General features: G+C 41.2%; 1 protein-coding gene across 1 annotated transcript in view; it reads left to right on the top strand.

Moving 5' to 3' along the window:
* LOC124612385 (centlein-like) overlaps window positions 1–20,812 on the top strand; it is a 569,059-nt gene that overhangs the window by 500,059 nt on the left and 48,188 nt on the right. The window contains exons 4-8 of the mRNA XM_047140562.1: window positions 6,066–6,200; window positions 9,494–9,622; window positions 14,685–14,747; window positions 15,979–16,281; window positions 17,248–17,447. Coding sequence (XP_046996518.1) covers window positions 6,066–6,200; window positions 9,494–9,622; window positions 14,685–14,747; window positions 15,979–16,281; window positions 17,248–17,447 — 830 coding nt within the window. The remainder of the gene's footprint in view (window positions 1–6,065; window positions 6,201–9,493; window positions 9,623–14,684; window positions 14,748–15,978; window positions 16,282–17,247; window positions 17,448–20,812) is intronic.

Below are 20,812 nucleotides of genomic sequence, written 5' to 3'. Positions count from 1 at the left end.
TGTGTATTTCTGACAAGTATACTGCGTTCATTGCCTACTTGAAAACCTACAAGCACTTGTACATTAAATTTGCTGCCACAGAAAGCCTACATAAAAACCGATTGGTTGTTTTTCTTACGAATACGAGTTGCGACTTTTGGCTGCTGTGTCCCCTCACACGGTAACAGTAAAAAGAGTTGAAAATAGCACTGCAGGCTGAAACCCAAGGACACACGGCATCTAGGCAAGCCCGCTGTACAACAAAGACGTTTATGTTGCCTAACGAGAAGGCGTAGAGAGGTCTCGGAAGCTACACGTAGTTAAGAGGGTAGCCCTTTTTGAACGCATGAAACTTACGTGATTTTCGTGACCTTATTTTTAAGTAAAACAAAAAATTATACTGAATCTGATGATATAGTTTTATTTCTTACAATTTTGTCTTTACCCTTCCTGTAATGCCCACACCAGGTAAAGGAACCCTTGCAGCAGGAACATTGGTCACCGGCGGGAATTGCCAAAGCCCTCCTACTGAACCTGTACCAAAATAATTTGGTATAAGTCATTTTCAATACATTTTTTTATCAGTATACATAGGATCACGGAAAGAATTAAGAACTAACAAAATGGTGACATCAAACAAATGTAACTTTCTTCGTCCATAAAATCGAGACAAAAGCGTGATCCGAAAATTGACTTTTGAAGATATCGCAAAGCGGCTGCGTACTCTGATAGAGAATTCAGTTTAGAACACGAGGTAAATTGAACATATCTCTAGTAAGCAATTCCTGGACCATAAGCTATTCTTGAAGACTGAAACAGAGGGAAACCTACATCTTCTTTATGGCCACGGTGGTCCTGCCGGCCTCTTTGGCAGCTTCTGTTATCCGCTGCTCTGCTTGCTCCATACGCTTTTCGTTCACTTTTGTGCAAAAGTTGTAAAAGGCTGGTGTGATCTCAAGTTATAGCATGTTTGTAATTTCCGATATGTCTAATAGGCCGTTATTGAAAGTATATGTCGACTATCTTTTCCCGCTGTGAATGGCTTTCGCTGACGCTTTTCTACAAATCGCCTTGCGATTCGATAACGGATTTTCTGGAGAACCTGGTATGAACACTAAAATAAAGTAGACCTCCCAGCGTACAGGATGCTTACGTACGTGTCACTTGTCAGAGTCGTATCTACACGTATATCACTCCCATATCACTCCAATTGCACATACGTCACAACATTACAGAGCCTCCACCAGCTTGAACACCACCTGCTGATATGCAGGGCCCATGGATTCGTGAGGTTGTCTCCTTAGCCGTACACGTCCATCCGCTCGATACAATTTGAAATTAGACTCGTCCGACCACGCAACATATAGGCTTTGCCGACCGCAGTGCCTTATTCTGCCTGTTTACATATCTTAGTATTTGAAAGCATGCCTATGCGAGTTTCTTTGGAGCTTCAGTGTAGTATCGTAATCAATCTAAACTTATGTACAGCAATAGAAGAAATGATAAATAATGTTCTGAACAGCATTATTGAGAGATTTTCTGCAAATAGTCGCACTCACAATTTTAAAAAGTCATCCAGAAACACCAAACCAATGACAAATGTACAACATGACGAGGAAATAATATCAAGGCTGATAATTATATGTATCGAGAATTTAAACGGGGAAACTTTTTGGATCCCTAAAACAACTCATTTCAGACACATTTGCACTTTGAATCGTTGCCTATCTTGGGGAGAGCAACACAGTTAGTAACTTATTTTGGGTATTTTCATTCAATAATTGCGTATGGAATAATGCTCTTGGGTAACTCATCATTAAGAAACAAGGTTTTCATTGCTAAAAAATGTGCTGGTCGGATGATATGTGGTGCTCACCCACGACCATCTTGTAAATATCTGTTAAGGAGTTAGGCATATTGACTACTGCTTCATACTATATAGATTCCCTCATGTAGTTTGTTGTAAATAATTCATTATACTTCAAAAAGAATAATAATTACAGTAATCCTGAAGAAAAGATATCATAAGTGCCAAATTGTATTGTGCCGTTAGAGCAGTTTATGTGTCAAGTGTCTCGTGTGTAACTGTCTAGTGTTGATAACTATGAGTACCTGTATCTAGTGTCGAAACTAGTTGTTTAAGTTTTGTTGTTGTTGTCATTATCGTAACCGTAATGATAGAAAGAAGAAATTGAAACCCATTGTGACAAGCACATCCCTCAAAGACCGAATTCTGTGTCCCGTTTAAACTCATTCACTTACTGATAGTGTACCTTTCAATGCATACGTTGATTGTTAGTACACAAGACACTCTTCATTGGCCAAACTTATCTTCCCCTTGTTCCTTCCCCTTTGCCCTATATGGGCGGTGGAGGGGGTGGGAACGATGTCTGCGGTTCAAACAGCCCATCCTTCGGCTAATAGGTCTAAAACACATATAGTCGTAACATTGTAATTAAAAGGCGAAACATTTACGAATGTTTTAAGATAATTTTTTTGGCAATTGAAGGTACTGGCGCCGGCCGAAGTGGCCGTGCGGTTCTAGGCGCAGCAGTCTGGAACCGCAAGACCGCTACGGTCGCTGGTTCGAATCCTGCCTCGCGCATGGATGTGTGTGATGTCCTTAAGTTAGTTAGGTTTAACTGGTTCTAAGTTCTAGGGGACTAATGACCTCAGAAGTTAAGTCCCATAGTGCTCAGAGCCATTTGAACCATTTGAAGGTACTGGCGCAGTAACCAGATATGTCGACTTTTGGCCGAAAATGAGGTTTTACTACCATTGCACAGTTTTAAAACTGCTCTATCGTTTGGTACAGGAACTTGCTCATGGGTCCCATTCGGAATAACACAAAGAATGAGCTTGAGGACGTCAGGTATCTGGAGCAAGAACGAGACATTTTCGGGATTTGCGAAGTAATTGCACAAAACGGTAGTCACATAACGGCATGTGATCGAGTAGTACATAATCAAGGTATTTCTGCAGTGACATCACTGTGTGCAGAAAGTGACGCTTAAACAAAAGATATTTACCTCTTTTGTTTAAATGGCTCTGAGCACTATGGGACTTAACATCTGAGGTCATCAGTCGCCTAGACTTAAAACTACTTAAACCTAACTAACCTAAGGACAGCACACACATCCGTGCCCGAGGCAGAATTCGAACCTGCGCCCGTAAGAGCAGCGCGGTTCCGGACTGAAGCGCCTAGAACCGCTCGGCCACAACGGCCGACCCTCTTTTGTTAAGTTGATATAACCTAGCAACTTATAAGCAATTTCCAGGTCCGGTAAAAGTTATTTCTAGCTATATGGTGAGACATGAGAAGAAAGGATCAAGGGAAATGATAAATTGTCTGCACGATTTCATTAACTTGACAAAAACGTGGAACATTTGCATATAATTACAAACAACTGCAGTGTCCAAAACAAAAAGCATAGCATGGTGCAGTATACTTACATAAAAATCTTCAAAGCATCTTTCAAGATAAATAACTCGTGCATTTCCTGACCCCGATCACAGCTTTTTACTCTGTGACCGCAGCACTGGTTTGGATGAAAAGGAAAGCATAATGGATTTATTAAAATTTCACTGACGTTTATTAGGGTATCCTTTTTTTGTAATTAGCAGAATCCTCTTAATATTCAGTAACCTGTAAAGTGCTAATATTTGCTGTTTCTTTATTTATTTGTTTATTCATTAACAGCATATTCATAGAAAACAGTGTTGGGTGCAAGAGAGAGATAAGTCCATTTTTTAGAAAAATTCAATAAATACCATAATAAATATTTGTTTAATCATGTAATAAGGTATTGCAATGTGTTATTGGCCTAAATGAAGGTTAGGATAAGAAACGACCGATTAAAATCTTTTTCCCAGTTTGTGGACAGTTTGTCGTATTAACTAGAAATTTATAAACGTGACTTGTTCGTTAACTGGCAGGCCTTGGTGGCCGAGCGGTTATAGGCGCTACAGTCTGGAACCGCCGCTACGGTCTCAGGTTCGAATCCTGCCTCGGGCATGGATGTGTGTGATGTCCTTAGGTTAATTAGGTTTAAGTAGTTCTGAGTTCTAGGGGACTGATGACCTCAGCAATTAAGTCCCAAAGTGTTCAGAGCCAAATTGCTCGTTAACTTGGTTTGTTTTCAATTAATAACAAAATATTCAAGATAAAAAAATGAGGGTGGATTTCGTTGTCTGGGGGAGGGAAAAGGTTGAAGTTTCGTTGAGACAGAATGTGAGGAATCTGTAGGTTTAAGATTGAATGCAATGTGTCGGTTTAGGTATTGGAAGTTAGAGGGGAGACAATATGGTTGTTGGAGTCGAGCTTGCGGGTAGTGTAGAATCTACGGAGGTATTCAGTATGTGAGCAAGGAGAGGTGGGAATCTGATGAGATGTACTTTCACTATAAGACAGCTATTTTTTTTTAAAGTCCGACTGGTCGCGAAATGGAAACCACTGTCAAAATCAAAAATGTTTTATTTGCAACATTTAGCTACACCTTCCAGCTACTTCTCTACGTAGTCACTGCTCCGACTTAGTCATTTGCCGTAGCGTGGTACCACCTTTCTAACACCCTCGTCATGGAAGGCAGCCGCCTGTGCTTTGCACCAATTCTCTACGCTGGTCTGCAGTTCTTTGTCTGTGCCAAAATACTGTTCTCATAGCCAGTGGTTCATGAGTGCAAAGAGATGAAAATCAGAGGGATCCATGTCCGCGTTGTATCGTTCAAATGGCTCTGAGCACTATGGGAGTTAACATTTGAGGTCATCAGTCCCCTAAAACTTCAAACTACTTAAACCTAACTAACCTAAGGACATCACACACATCCATGCCCGAGGCAGGATTCGAACCTGCGACCGTAGCGATCGCGCGGTTCTAGACTGGAGCGCCTAGAACCGCTCGGCCACACCGGCCGGCTGATTATATGGTGTATGATGAAATATTCCCCATTGAAAAACCTGCAGAAGAGTCTTTGTTCCAGCTGCAGTGTCGTAAAAAGAAGGGCAGTGCCCGATGACGACATTCCTTTTCGCTTGTTCTTAATTGCCCTTGGTAGACAATTTTCTGTAACCGCCTGATCCATTCGTTGAGCAGGTTCATCGGTTGACACTCGCTTTCTTTTGTGTCCGCCAGGAAGGTTTAAGACCCAAGCGACACAAGCCACCACTTGGGGTCGGCAAGCTGAGAGGGAGCCCCAGAGGTGCAACAAATGCAAGATTTCTATAGAAGTATCACAGTAGCGGCCGTTTGGGGCGCCGAGCTGGGGACAGAGACTCCCAGCTGCAAGATTTACATACAGTGCTTATCACAATCAGTAGCAAACAGGTGAAAGTGTTCGAGGGAAAGAGGAGAAGGGGGTGGAGCGACAAATGATATGTCAAGGGGGTGGGGCGACAAATGATATGTCGCCTAGGTGAAAAAATGTTCTTGACCCGCCCGTTGAGCGCCTGCATCACACATCCACACGTTATGATTGAAAGTTCTTGCATTCGGGGGGACGATGGCTCAAACCCGCGTGCGGCCATCCAGATTTAGGTTTTCCATGATTTCCCTAAATCGCTCAAGGCAAATGGCGGGGTGGTTGCTCCGAAAGAACACGGCCGATTTTTTTCCACATCCTTGACAAAATCCGAGCTTGTGCTCCATCTCAAATGAACTCGATGTCGACGGGACGGTAAACACAGTCTTCCTTTGGAAGCTCTTGCACCATTGCCGCATTTTGCAATCACGCATGACAGCTATGTTATGTGGGATGCATGAAATCAGGCGGAACCTCTCATCGTGGAGAACCTGACAGGAGATTCTATGCCTCTGTACAATCAGAACTATAAACATTGTGACGTGACACAATCGACGGGCTTACTAGAGGCACTGCGCAACTCATCTGCTCAAACCTTCATTGGATTTTCCTGCGGTTTGATTTCGTGAGCGATCGGACCTAGGGAGAAAAAAAAGCTCTCGTCTGTAAATGATATTCAAATACAAGGAGCGTAGTTACTCCCCCACATTATTGTTAATATTTTGTGTCGCAGTTAGCAACTGACAGAAGGTTGCAGGTGAGGTGAGGTGTGCTGTGCCTTGTTCGCAGTTTATGGAGCTGGAGCCAGTGGCTGAGGAGGACGAGCCCCAGTCACTGCCGCAGCAACAGCAGCAGCAGCAGCAGCCGGAGGAAGAAGCAGCCGCCGCTCCCGACAAGCTGTGCTGGCCGCGCCTCGGACCACAGGTCAGCCGAGTCTGCCACCTATGCATACGTTACACTGTGCGAGAGTCATATATTAAACATCTTTCAGAAATGGGTCAGCTCTAAGCTTGTAGATTCCATTCAATGCTTGTAGTTTCTGTCATTGGGTCGTAGGCAATAGTTGGCGTTGGCTACAACAATAACAGCAGCAGATCCTGAGAAAGCATTCTGTTTATAGAAATTTGTGTCACCATATGTTATGAAGGCCGACGGCCTTGCCATGATGGTAACTCCGATTCCCATTCGATCACCGAAGTTAAACACTGTCGGGCTTGGCTAGAAATCGATGTGTGACCGTCCAGGTGTGCCGAGCGTTGTTAGCAGGCAGGTCGCACTCAGCATTTGTGTGGCCAACTGAGGAGCTCCTTGACTGAAAAGTAACGGCTTCGGTCACGAAAACTGACAGTGGCCAGGAGAACAGTGTTCTGATTACATGCCGCTCAATAACAGCATCCAGTGACGCTTATCGGTGAGGATGACGCGACGGTCGGTCGGTGACATTTCGCCTTCCGTGGCCTTTTCGGACGGAGGAGAAGGAGGAGGAGCATATGTTATGAATACGTTCACCACTAGGTTAGGATGAAATACTATAAGAAGCCTCTAACCAAAGATTTGTTGTAAGAAATTCATACCTACAAATAGCCTTTATATGGGCACAAACGTGAACCTCCAGAGTGGCAGCTCTCAACTTCCACATATACTGGAGTGCTAGTTGGTGCTATGTTGTTCTACAAAACATTACTAGCCCCCTATGTAAATACACTACTGGCCATTAAAATTGCTACACCATGAAGATGACGTGCTACAGACGCGAAATATAACCGACAGGAAGAGGATGCTGTGATATGCAAATGATTAGCTTTTCAGAGCATTCACACAAGGTTGGTGAGAGTGGCGACACCTACAACGTGCTGACATGAGAAAAGTTTCTAACTGATTTATCATACACAAACAGCAATTGACCGGTGTTGCCTGTTGAAACGTTGTTGTGATGCCTCGTGTAAGGAGGAGAAATGTGTACCATCACGTTTCCGACTTTGATAAAGGTCGGATTGTAGCCTATCGCGATTGCGGTTTACCGTATCGCGACATTGCTGCTCGCGTCGGTCGAGATCCAATGACTGTTAAGCAGAATACGGAAACGGTGGGTTCAGGAGGGTGATATGGAACGCCGTACTGGATCCCAACGGCCTCGTATCACCAGCAGTCGAGATGACAGGCATCTTATCCGCATGGCTGTAACGGATCGTGCAGCCACGTCTCGATCCCTGAGTCAACATATGGGGACGTTTTCAAGACAACAACCATCTGCACGAACAGTTAGACGACGTTTGCAGCAGCATGGACTATCAGCTCGGAGACCATGGCTGCGGTTACCCTTGACGCTGCATCACAGACAGGAGCGCCTGCGATGGTGTACTCAACGACGAACCTGGCTGCACGAATGGCAAAACGTCATTTTTTCTGATGGATCCAGGTTCTGTTTACAGCATCATGATGGTCGCATCCGTGTTTGGCGACATCGCGGTGACAGCACATTGGAAGCGTGTATTCGTCATCGCCATACTGGAGTATCACCCGGCGTGATGGTATGGGGTGTCATTGGTTACACGTCTCGGTCACCTCTTGTATTCATTGACGGCACTTTGAACAGTGGACGTTACATTTCAGATGTGTTACGACCCGTGGCTCTACCCTTCATTCGATCCCTGCGAAACCCTACATTTCAGCAGAATAATGCACGACCGCATGTTGCAAGTCCTGTTCGGGCTTTTCTGGATACAGGAAATGTTCGACTGCTGCCCTGGCCAGCACATTCTTCAGATCTCTCACCAACTGAAAACTTCTGCTCAATGGCGGCCAAGCAACTGGCTCGTCACAATACGCCAGTCACTACTCTTGATGAACTGTGGTATCGTGTTGAAGCTGCATGGGCAGCCATCCAAGCTCTGTTTGACTCAATGCCCCGGCGTATCAAGGACGTTATTACGGTTGTTCTGGGTACTGATTTCTCAGGATCTATGCACCCAAATTACTTGAAAATGTAATCACATCTCAGTTCTAGTATAATATATTTGTCCAATGAATACCCGTTTATCATCTGCATTTCTTCTTGATTTAGCAACTTTAATGGCCAGTAGCGTATGTCTTCTTCCAAGGATTTCCATTTAAGTTCTCCGAACATTTCTGTTATATTTTCATATGGGCTAAATCGACCTTTTGTAAAATAACATGGACAAATCACTTAAAAAGAGGTATGCAGAACCTTGAAAGAGATAAAACTTAGGTGGCTATCAAACAGCTGAGAATAACCATCAGTCAAAGAAATAGAGTACACAAACCACAGTACCTAGCAGAAAATTCCTAAATGAACGCCAAGTAATCATATTAAGGGAGTAAATGATGACATTAGTTTGAAATTTTGCAACAATACTTCAGTCAGTTAGGGCTACTCTAAACAGTGAGGTATGTGGGCACACCCAGCAGTCGAGGAGGGAAGCAGTGGGTTGGGGCACTGATCCCACCCAATTCAGAAAAGATAGCTGTTTGAAGAAAGACAGTACATGTTATGGATACCGACCAGTAGCAAGTGTACCGAAAATCGCTTGTGAAATCTCAAATCTATTTCGCCATTCATAACGAATCTATCATGAGTTGCCCCACCCACTTCCCACACACTCCATCTCATATACTGGGTAAGCTCTGTCGAGTCAAAGTTACCATAATTACATAATGCTGATGGCGTAAATAAACTTGATTTAGCCATTCCAGATACATTTGGTAGGAAAGGCTTTCACTGTTAAAATTTGCCTGATAAGAAAAGAGGAGATGGAGATTTCCTACTTTTGGTGTCTACTTTGTCTGCCAAGAAGCATGGTTAGTTCTCGCACGTCCTAATGATTTGTAATCAAAATTTTCGTTAAAAAATAGTTACTTTATCGACTTTCTGTGTGCAAATGTAATACTTAGTGCCTTTATGATTGTGGTTTGGTTTAGAATATGTGGGTTGCGTGCACCAAAACTCATTGTGACCGGAAGTGTGCCTATATTTACCACATTTTGTGACAGATAGACTGTGCGCCGGTGCACAATTTCTGTCTTTTTATTCCTCTAATCGTTCATAAGAACACGAAAAAGAATACTGCATTTAAGGTGCAGTGATTAAAATCTTCCACTGTATGTAAATTACACATTTGAGTACCATTCTTTAAGGCCTGAGAAATCAATAGAATGAAAGTAACATTTGTCCAAATATTGTTGTGTTTGTATTGCAGGTGAATGAAGATGGTGCCGGCGACAATAGCGAGGAGCGTGTACAACGATTAGAGGACGAAGTAGCTGAGCTGCGTGAGCTGAATGAGCTCCTAGAGTTTCGTTTACTAGAGATGGAACACTCTGATACGGTATGTGCATCATATATTGACCTTAAAAATGCATTAATTTAAGAAATCATTAAAAATTTAAAACATGTTTGTCACTGCAACGACATTTTAATGTGTTAATTAAGGTATTCCAAGTTCTCAGAAAATTTGAATTTGCAGCCACTATCGTTTGCTTTATATAATTTTGAACTTATTTCGACTGAAAAGTAGTGTCGTGAATTATCCAATACCATGCATAAATGGTTTTTCAAAAATGGAAATATTTATCAGATCGCACATGACCCATAGACGTCGCTGTACATAAAGTTACAGGCTGTGGAAGTGTAGAGGCCACCACCATATACTTTGGCCACGATAACTTGACGATTTCGCTAGTGCTGCCAGATGCAGAGGAAATCAGCACTACCTGAAGATATTCATTTGTCTCCGAGCGTCAAGCTGGGTCTAGATGCGGATTCTTACGAAAGGCTTACGTCCATTAGCAAATAAGTTCTGTAAGCAATTGCTGGGATGTTTACATTAGAACAGAAATTTACTCTAATTTAGTTCAAGTCATTGGGCAAGTTTACTTCAGGAACTCGCCGCAAGCACTTGTTACAGCAGTGGAGTTACTCTGAAAAACCAGAGCAGTCGCCACAGATGTTGCATTATTATTAGTGAATAAAAGTCGTGACGAAACACAAAAATAAAAAATTGAAAAAAATTAGAGTACATATCGATGTTACCAAGAAACACTATTCGATTAACTAAAATCAGAGGACTTTACTTAGATTAAAAACTTAGAGGGTGTCGTATGCAAATTTAGAACATCTCTTGTGTATTGTATAGTCAAGTATGTGATAGCAGGAAACAAAAATGCGGCGCGGTATCTCACCAAGAGACTGCCTTTTTAATTACTCTTCGATTTTTGGGAGCAGTATTTACTACTTTTATCAAAAATGTAATACATTTATGCTTACAATAATATTAAAAAATTAGCTAAAATTTAAAGACGTCTGTACTGCCCTTCTGCTTTCCCTTCTGGTGAAACAAATTGGTTGGTAAAATCATTTCGCAGTTCCTTGACTGGTGATGCTAACTATGTGTGTTTAAAGGTTCGAACGGTACATGTGTTTCGGCCCCTCTGTCTTTGTACCGTTCTCCTTTTCGACAATGATACTTTCGCATCGGTAATGAACACCCACATCTTCCGCAAGTTTGAGAAGTACTTCCACGAAAAGACAAATTGGGCAAGTACATTCAGCAAGACGCAAGAAACTAGAACGAATTTTCACCCTGCAGCGGACAGTGCGTTGATTTCAAACTTCCTGACAAATTAAAACTGTGTGCCGGACCGGTACTTCAACCTGGGAACCCGATGTGGCACGCAGTTTTAATCTGTTAGGAAGTTTCATGCAGGAAACTGATTTCACTAACTTGCGAACTTCTTGAATTTGACGAACCTAACAGACGTCGAGGGGGGGGGGGGGGGGGGGGGCGAGGCTGGTGCAGATGTGGTGGTTCCTAATATCCCACACAATTTTGTGATTGTATAGATAACGAGGTATACCACAGCAAGAAGTTCGACAGAATATCAAATAAATATGATTTCAGGATAACAATCTCACAGTGTTTTCAAGGCGGGCAAATAAGCAGTTATCTTTAGTGAACATCATTTTGACAGTTCTTTCAAGCACAGTTAATTACACGTTGTGAACATTACTGCTGTGTTGCGTTTAGTAAATGCAATGTGCGAGCAGTTTCCAAAAATAAGTTGTTTTTTTTTATTTCCGATTCATAGTGTCGGATGTTGCACATTCATCTACTTTCATTTTTCATTGTGTTCGATACATAAGTTATAAAAATGTTCAAATGTGTGTGAAATCTTATGGGACTTAACTGCTAAGGTCATCAGTCCCTAAGCTTACACACTACTTAACCTAAATTATCCTAAGGACAAACACACACCCATGCCCGAGGGAAGACTCGAACCTCCGCCGAGACCAGCCGCACAGGCCATGACTGCAGCGCCGCAGACCGCTCGGCTAATCCCGCGCGGCCATAAGTTATAGATAAAACTCTCGACCATAAATATGTCAACAAATTAGGAGGTCTCCGATCCGACGGAAGTGTTACGCGGGCAATATTTTCGCGAGTGCCGCCTCCGGTTTTGTATTAACCGCAAAACACGTGTGGTAGTGCAGGCGCTGTTACAAGCAGTTGACGCCGACTTCCCCTCACCGCTGCTGTCCCCTCGGCAGCCTAATGCGGGGGCACGGCCATTCCCGACAGCCACCACGCCAATCGTCAACTTGTCATGGACAAACAGTAGATATACATGACTCTCTGGGGGTAGAGTTTTCCGACTGAAACTAAGTGAACGACCTTCCACTGTAATGAAGGACAGTGAAAGCTGCAGACATAGGTGGGTTTACCTGTAACCCGTATGCGGGGCAGTTCCAAGAAATATATGAACATTTTTAATGCTGTCTTCTTGGACTCAGAAAAACTTGCATATCAAATACAATCAGTTTGGGGAATATTTGTTCACTAGGCACAGAATGTAGCTTAAATATGAATAAGTCCCAAAGTGCCACTGCTGCCTAGTGTGCTCATTACGCCTCTCTTTCAACATTGTGCATTGCTGTGTGAAAGTTCCTGGAAGATTAAAACTGAGTGCTGGATCAGGACTCGAACCTGGGAAACTTTGCTGGCTGAGCTATCCAATCACAGCTCACAACCCACTCTCATAACTTCACTGCCACGAGTACTGACCAATGTAAAGCTGTTAAGGTCAGTCATATGTTGTACTTGGAAACGTCAAATGGTTCAAATGGCTCTGGGCACTATGGGACTTATTGGAAACGTCAATCAGTACAGCAGCTGCCTGTGATAGGTAATAGTCCAAGGTTCGAGTCCCAGTCCGGCACACGATTTTAATCTGCAAGGAAATTTCAAATCAGAACACACTCCATTGCAGAGTGAAACTTCATTCTTTTCATATGTGATTTGGAGCACATGCTTGGCTAGTGTTGGATGTTTAGGATTTGTGCTTTCCACTTAACATGCAGACATGACTGTATGTTGTACACCTAGGAATTAAAATCCTGAAATTTACCAAAAACTGCTCTGATGTTAGTAAGTTAATAATGTCAGGATAATAAATATTTATACATTTTTATGGCATTTACACTGTAGGTGACATTTCTAATTATTTGGATGTGATCTGTCAGGAAAGAGAGATGCAAGAAACAATGAAGCAGGAGAGCTTCCTTTCTCTTTGTCCTGTAAAACTGACTTGCACATCATAGCAACGGATCACAGTTATGACACATGGAACAAGCAAATAACATAAAATCGGAATTAAATTTTCGCTCTGCAGTGGAATGTGTGCTGATATGAAACTTCCTGGCAGGTTAAAACTGCATGCCAGACTGATACTCAAACTCAGGATGTTTGCCTTTCATGGGTAAGTGGAAGGTAGGAGATGAGGTACTGGTGGAGGTAAAGCTGTGATGATGGCTCATCAGTCATGCTTGGGTAGCTCTGTCGGCAGTGTGTTTGGCTGTATACTCTACTGTAGAGTGAAAATTTCATTCTGGAAACATCTCCCAGGCTGTGGCTAAGCCATGTGTTCATAATATCCTTGCTTCCAGGGTTGCTATTCTTGCAAATTTTGCAGGTGAACTTCTGGGAAGTTTGGAAGGTGGAGAAAATGTACTGGCAAAAGCGAAGCTGTGAGGATGAGTCGTGACTCATGCTCGAGTAGCTCAGTTAGTGGAACACTTGCCAGTGAAAGGCAAAGGTCTCAAGTTCAAGTGTCAGCTGCTTTCACACGTGGCCCGGCCCCTGATGGGGTAGGATAAACCTGTGAGAGGACTGGAAGAGGAAATGCTGGCCATGTGAAGTGGGCAGATCTTGCACCTGAGTTTTCACAGGGATATGATCCTTGTAGCAAGAGTCTGGGACTGGGAGTGGCACAGGGATGGACTAGGATGTTTTGGAGGTTGGGTGGGCAATGGAACACCACTTTAGGAGGGTGGGAAGTATCGTGGGCGGGGTGTCTCTTGTTTCAGGCAATGATGATAGGTAATCGAAGCCGTGGCAAAGGATGTGGTTCAGTTGTTCTAGTCAAGGGAGGTACATGGTGACGAATCAGATGCTCCTTTGTGGCCGTACAGGAAATTCCACGTGTTATTTACCAGCTCTGCTGAAATTATTGTGCAGCTTTTTATATTGGTATGGCTAACAGCCACGAATACGAATGGCCACTACCAAACTGTGGCCAAGAACAAAGTAGACCAACTTGTGGCACAACATGCAATTGAATGTAACATGCTTGATTTCAGTGGCTGCTTCACTTCCTGAGCCATCTGGATGGTATCCTCCAACACCAGCTTCTCTGGATCACGCAGATAGGAGTTATCCTTACAACACATTCTCTGCTCCTGTAGTTATCCCAGGCTCAAGTACAGTGAAATACTGTCCCCACACCCCCCACCCAACAGTTACCACCCCTCTGTTCTATCATCTCCTCCCCATTTTTGCCTCCCACCCTTTTGGTTTTTTTACCGCCCTCTGCCAACACATACACCCATCTTTGCTCACTCCTCTCCTTATTCACGCCTTTTTTCCCCATCTTCCTGCACACCTGCTGTGCCTGTTGACATTCTAGTCCTTGACACACCACCAGACAGCATTCATGTCTCTCTCTCTACCTATACACTACTATCCCTCCTACTTCTTTGCCCTTACCCGATTGCTGCTTGCGTCCCATGTCATGGCTGCATTCCAGTCCGAGATGCTGGAGTTGGCGGTCATGCGTGTATGAGATGTGCTTGCTTGTGTGTATGAATGGTGTGTGTTTTTCTTCTACTGATGAAGGCTGTGACTGAAAGCTTTCCATAAGGGTCTTCTAATTGTGCTTGTCGGGAACTTAAAAATTTCTTTTCTGTAAATATGTACTTTCATGAAACAAAAATAATGAAAAAGTAGAATCTAGGTTACTGGATAGCAACTCAAATGCAGAGTTTCTATTCTGTAAAGTTACAATCTTTAAACTATATGTTGGATGGACTGTTAATGACTGCTGATGATGTTGCAGGGTGGGTCCCATCGCTGCTGCTGTGGTCCTGTGTGCATGCGGTCACAAACAGACAATACGCTTGTAAGTGCATCTAGAATTTGTAAGTAGTACATATGGCACTGTCGTGCATTTGGAAGAAATATAACATCATATATCTGAAACTAGTTGAAGATTAACAGGATTTTGCTTATGATTGAAACAGGAAGTAGGTAGCATTTCCTAAACCGAGCAGTACCCTCAAAATATGACTTAGATGAATAAAATGTCATATTGGTGTGGGTTTATGTTTTTAATAAAATTTACTGTCTAACCTATAAGGTCAGAGACATTACACAGCAACAATTCTGTTATCAGAGAGTTGAGTGTCATACTTGCTCCCAATGCTAAATATATCTTTGAGTTTATTTTCGTGTAGTTGTAGGTGTCATTGTGACAATGACTTAATCAAAAACCAATTTTTTTAACTGCTGAGAATAAGTGAAAGGTTTTTAACCATGGTTAATTAATTCACAGCATTTGGATTAATTGAAATGGTTCAAAGTTACATGCTGTTGACTCAATGCAGAAATTATGAATTTGGTTTTTTGTGTGTTTGATGGTGTGGTTTTGTATAGCTAATTAAGGTGGTTTATGTTAGTATGTGTACCACTTTAGCCGTACATCTGCAACTTTTAAACTCTGTAGCAGCATCTGCTGAGGTAGAGTTCCAACATTATAAGGAGTGTCTAAAGACAACTGCTCCACAGTGCTGAACATTAAATCAGTTGTGGATCTTCCTACAATCATTCATAGTTGTATAATTAATATCTTGGTATAATATGTAAGATACGGAAAGGCAACCACTCGTTTATAGTGGACTCATGTGCAGCACATAGAAACGTGCAACAGAAAACAGAAAACAGCATTCACACTAGTTTTTGAGCTCTTGATCTTTCTCTAGCAAAAGTACACACATTCACATACACAACCATACAGAAACCTCCTGCAGCCATGACCAAAACTTAAATGTTGCACTGGAGGTGTAAGTCCTTTTCTAAGCTATACTCTTGGATGCCTACAACAGTGTTGCAGTATAGTCTAATTGCAGAGTATGACAAACACATTGTCTGAAATCCATATCTCTGCAAATTTAGGACTAAGAGACCTGCGAGGAAAAGTATACCGACAAATGTGCAACAGATATTATTTTTCAGTTTCCTTTGTTGTAAGTGTACCATAAACATAATGTACAATATTATGAATGTGCTCAATCTAAGTTTATAGTTAATTATTCATGAAGAAAAGTATTTATACATTCAGATCAATGTTACAGGACAAAGCTGTGCCCGGCAGCCGCATTGTGGCAACCGTGCTGCCCTTCACGGCCGAGCAGAGGTCGCCACCACCCATGCGCCCTAAGCTTAGTGACAGCAGCCACGAGAGCGGCATCTTCGATTCTGACGACCACGATGATGAAGACCGACTTAGCGACGAAGTTGAAATAAACGACCAAGATGATGACCGTGCAGATGACGATGACATAGATACTGATGACGGCTTTGATACTGGCTCTTCTCCTCGTGCTTCACCACACCGCCGCCTCTCCCGCAACAAACACAACTACCACAGATGCCAGGTATAGAAATACATTTCATAAAAGTTGTAGGAAAAGTTCCACATTTTCAATTAGTGTTTTTTTCATTGTTGGCTTATATGTAATATTAAGTTATGTAACATGAACTTTATGTTGACCTGTAGATCCTGAGAGTTACATTTTTGTTCTTAATGGTGATGTAAGACCACAACCCTTACCCAAAATAATGTCGTTATAGCCACAATTTCCAATTTTTAAAACTCTACTATTTGACCAGTGTCGTAGGTAGTTTAGTTAGTCTTACATTAGTTGAATGAAGAAATTGATGTCGCAATAAATAAACATGTATTGCTCAGAAGTTGGTAAATGTCACCAATTAAAAAAGCTTCATTATTTATGCATTTTCAGTATACTTTTCATATCTAACCCCATAACTCAATGAGAATTTAATGCACTTCTGTTTTGAAATTATCATCATTGCATAATTTAACTGTCATCTCAGCAAAATCTTCAAGGATAAGTCTGACTATTTTGCACTGAAATTTCGAGAAAGGCTGTGCATAATGTCACAGGCATGATTCACCACATGTATTCTGGAGAACAATATACAGTTATTAAACTTTTAGGGTAAGATGTCATACATTTGTTTCATTATGGTGTCCACATCTTAAAGGCTTGAAATTTCTTGGTATAAGAATGTCCAAAGTCAAGTTTACACTTAGCTGTTCTTGCTGATGGTAGCTTGTACCTACTGAATATGCAGTCTGTTAAAAAGGCTGTAGAAGGACTACCTGTTACTGTAGTTGGAAATTGAGTATCATGTGCATATTCACAGAGCAGCATTTCACCCTCTTTATTAGTGTGATATTCCCTTTCTTAATTTATGGGTGTTTGGGCTGTAAAATTTGTTGCTGTAGCAGCACTGAAAGTTGTTAAGAATACTTGTATTTCACTACAAAAATAAGGAAGCCAGATTTAAAATGACTGATCATGCGATGCCCTGCTTAGGTTATGCAGGGGGAGGTGCCAGCAGCAGCATGCTCACAAGCCACACAGACAGATTTGCTGTGGCCTGCCGAAACTATTAGCTGTGCTTCACAGACTGATGAACCTGTGGGCTGTGGAGCACTCACAGGAGAAATACAGAAGCTGGCACTGATTCGTGAGCACATGGAGCAACGCGCCCGCCTTGAACAACGCTGCCAACTGTAAGTGTCTGGCAAAAACACTCTCTTATCTATATGCAAATTCATTATTTCTCAATGAATTGCTCTAATTTAATTCTTTTCAGGAAACAGATGAGTAATATATTCATTTTGTAGTGACATTTGAACAAATTTATTATTTGTCACCTTCTGCGTGGAAAATTACAAGTAAGAAACTTATCTAAATGTCACTCTGAAAGCATATTACATGGCTTATTTCCTCAGAAGGATTCATCACTCTTATCACGAATTTCAGTATCTCCTGTTTAATTTCAGAACAAAACAATACACACAAGCCATGGTTGATATGTTCTGAAATAATCTTAAATAGGAAACACTTTCAAAAGATGACTACACAAAATCCACAGGACACGCAGAAAAAAACTGGATGTCAGTGGATAGAGCAACCATTTTCAACACACATTACAGGTGCTTAATGTGAGCACCATTAGTGATGTGGCAAACGTCAATATGACAGTCCAACTGTTGCCTCGCACATTCCATCATGTCATGGTGAATATCAATGACTGCATTAACTATCCTTCCTTGAAACTCTTTCAAATTAAGTGGCAGTGGAGGCAGGGATGCACCATCTTTGACATAATGCCGTAAAATGTAATTTCATGGAGTTAATTCAGGTGACTGTGGTGGCCACTGAATAAGTCATGATGGAAAGCACTGCCATTCCTACACTGAAGCAGTTTGGGATTGAGGCAATCATGAATACTGGAAAGAAAGTATGGTGAAATACAATCTTGTCGCAAAATGAAGTCTGCAATATCTTGCTAAAATCATGGCATAAGTATTGCTGCAGCATGTCCTGACACATGAAAGCAGTCACAGTCTTCTCCCTAAATAAAAGCTGCCTATAAACTGTGGAAGGGGACAAAGCATACAAGATGTTAACTTTAGGTGAATTATGAATGTGTTCCACAATCTTGTGTGGATATTCTGTGGCTCAAACATGCATGTTGTGGCAATTCACCTTTAGAGACACAAAATATGATGTTGTTCTTGAAAGCCAACTTCTATGCCACAGAAAGTCATTGCAGATGTCAGAATGAAGCTAGTGGTCAGTTCATATGACAACTGCAGTCAGCATGGTTTTACATGCAAGAGTGCATCAGACAGTTGACTGTTGAATCTGCATTTCTATGCTCCCACATGTCATCAATTTCTCCAAGCTCCTTGTGAATGATTCCCACACACGCTCTACCTTTTCTGCTGATGGTCCCAGCTGTCTTGTTTTTTCCTCACCTCATAAGCAACCAGTGACTTGAATGCACTGCATTGTTTTGTCTGATTTAGCTTTTACCTGATATTTTATATGAATTCATCACTTAGCCATCACAACTGATTCCCATTTAGGGATGTCAAGGGCAAAAAACATGCACTGTTCCATTTTACACCATGTTCCGATATGCTTTCCCTCTAATGATGCACTTTGCAACTATGCCATGACACATGTTATTAATCAAACTTAGAGGGATGCTCTATCCACTGATATGGTTCATTTTGCTATGTATTTTGAAACCCTCAACATACTTAGGAATAAGCCTTTATTAATTATTTCAACTGACTTTCAGTTTCTTAGGCTGTTGTCAAATGACAACTGAAGTAGCTGCCATCTGACAGAGACCTAAGAAGCCAAAAGCTGATTCATGATCAAATATGCAATATTTTGTGGAATATCAGGAAAGTTTTTTCTATTTAACATTGTAGTCAAGTTACAATTAACCAGGGTGTATACGACCCGGGACAACCGGGAGATCCGGGAAAAACCTGGGAATTTTTTCATCCGGGAGAAAATCAGGAAAAACCCGGGAATTTTTTTAGAATTCCAGAAATTTTTCATTGTTTTAGTTTTTAGTTAAATTTTTGTAATTTTGACTGGTAAGAATCCATACTCTACCGAAGGATATTACTGCATCCCCGTACTGCAGAATAATACTTCAACAATCAAACATAAACAAGAGAAAAAATGAAAATAACTTAAATTGAAAAGGAAATGCGCCACATACAACAACGACACACAGTACTCATGCAAGTGTCTGCCAACAGCAAAATGTGTCAAAGGCTTTAGGAAGATTATTTAATGTTTCATAGCAACAAATTGCCTCCGCAGCTACTTTTAAAACAAAGCACTTCTCCTCTTCTTACATCACTCAACATTATATAAAATTTCAAACTAAAACATTTATGTGACTTTATTGATTTCAAAGAATGCCATCAACTCAGTATACTGGAAAAGTTAAAAACTGTTTAATACGAACATTAATGTTACCTGGTATTTCCACCCTCTAGTCCAAATATTTTGTTGAATTATAGAAGAAATAATAAGGTACCATATTTTGTTTTAATATTTCATTATTATCTGAGAACTCTAGTTTTCTGCCTTACGTCTGTCAGCAACTTGTTAAAGTCCATAAGAAAATATTTTCACTTCTAGTTTTGTGAATAGTTTTGTTCACCATAAGTTCTCTTTTGTTAGTTACCACGAATGCCTTATGGAATAAATGTAAAGACACGTGAGTGTAAGAATCAGAGGTCACTGATGAGGCTCTTGTAAGATGGCACATTATTGACAACTTAACACAATATTTTTGCTAAACACGTATGTAAAATAAATACTTTTTCTTAGCGTAGCTGTGTTGCTCCAAAAAATATTTCAATAGGACAGTACTGAGTGAAAGTAAGCAATCCTGCCTGCAGGTCAACAAAATGAGTGTGCTTTTAAAATGCAAATCAGGCAGAAATGTGATTTATAGTATATTTATCCATGCATGTTGCAACATCAGTTTGTTATCCATCAGGATACCTTGGAATTTCACAGCGTGCACGCCTTGATCTCTATTTCTGGTGTCAGTAAGTCATTTTAATTTGTCTGAAATTGTGTTGTAAGAGGTCTTTTACAGCTAAACTGTTTGGAGGGAACATTTTGTAAGCCACAGTTTTTGAAGAGTCCTCCAATATCTTTTATAAATCATTTATGTAGGTCAAGAACAGGAGTGGCCTAAGAACTGAACATTGTGGTGTATCCTAAGTAGTTTTTCCCCTTTCCAAATTTAACTTTATACCTCTGTGTTCCCGTTGTTAATTTGTTTTCCGCTGTTAAAATATAACATGATTAATGTATGGGAGATGCCTTTAATATCATAAGTTTTCATTTCCCTAGCGAAATTTTATGATATTAGCATTCAAATGTATACAATTGTTAAAGTACCAGAAAATATCAAGAGAGTAATTTTTCTTGTTTGGCTTGCCAGAATTGAGTTTTTGGGATCATATATTGCTTTCTCTGTGGGAATTTCTTTATAGAAGCCAAACTGATCAGCATTAATTCATTATTACTGAATGACTACTGTCAG

This window comes from Schistocerca americana, chromosome 4, assembly GCF_021461395.2.
Source record: "Schistocerca americana isolate TAMUIC-IGC-003095 chromosome 4, iqSchAmer2.1, whole genome shotgun sequence".
In the NCBI taxonomy this organism is placed as follows: domain Eukaryota; kingdom Metazoa; phylum Arthropoda; class Insecta; order Orthoptera; family Acrididae; genus Schistocerca; species Schistocerca americana.
The sequence above is the reverse complement of the archived record's forward strand: the minus strand, read 5'-3'. Positions and strand labels throughout refer to the sequence as shown.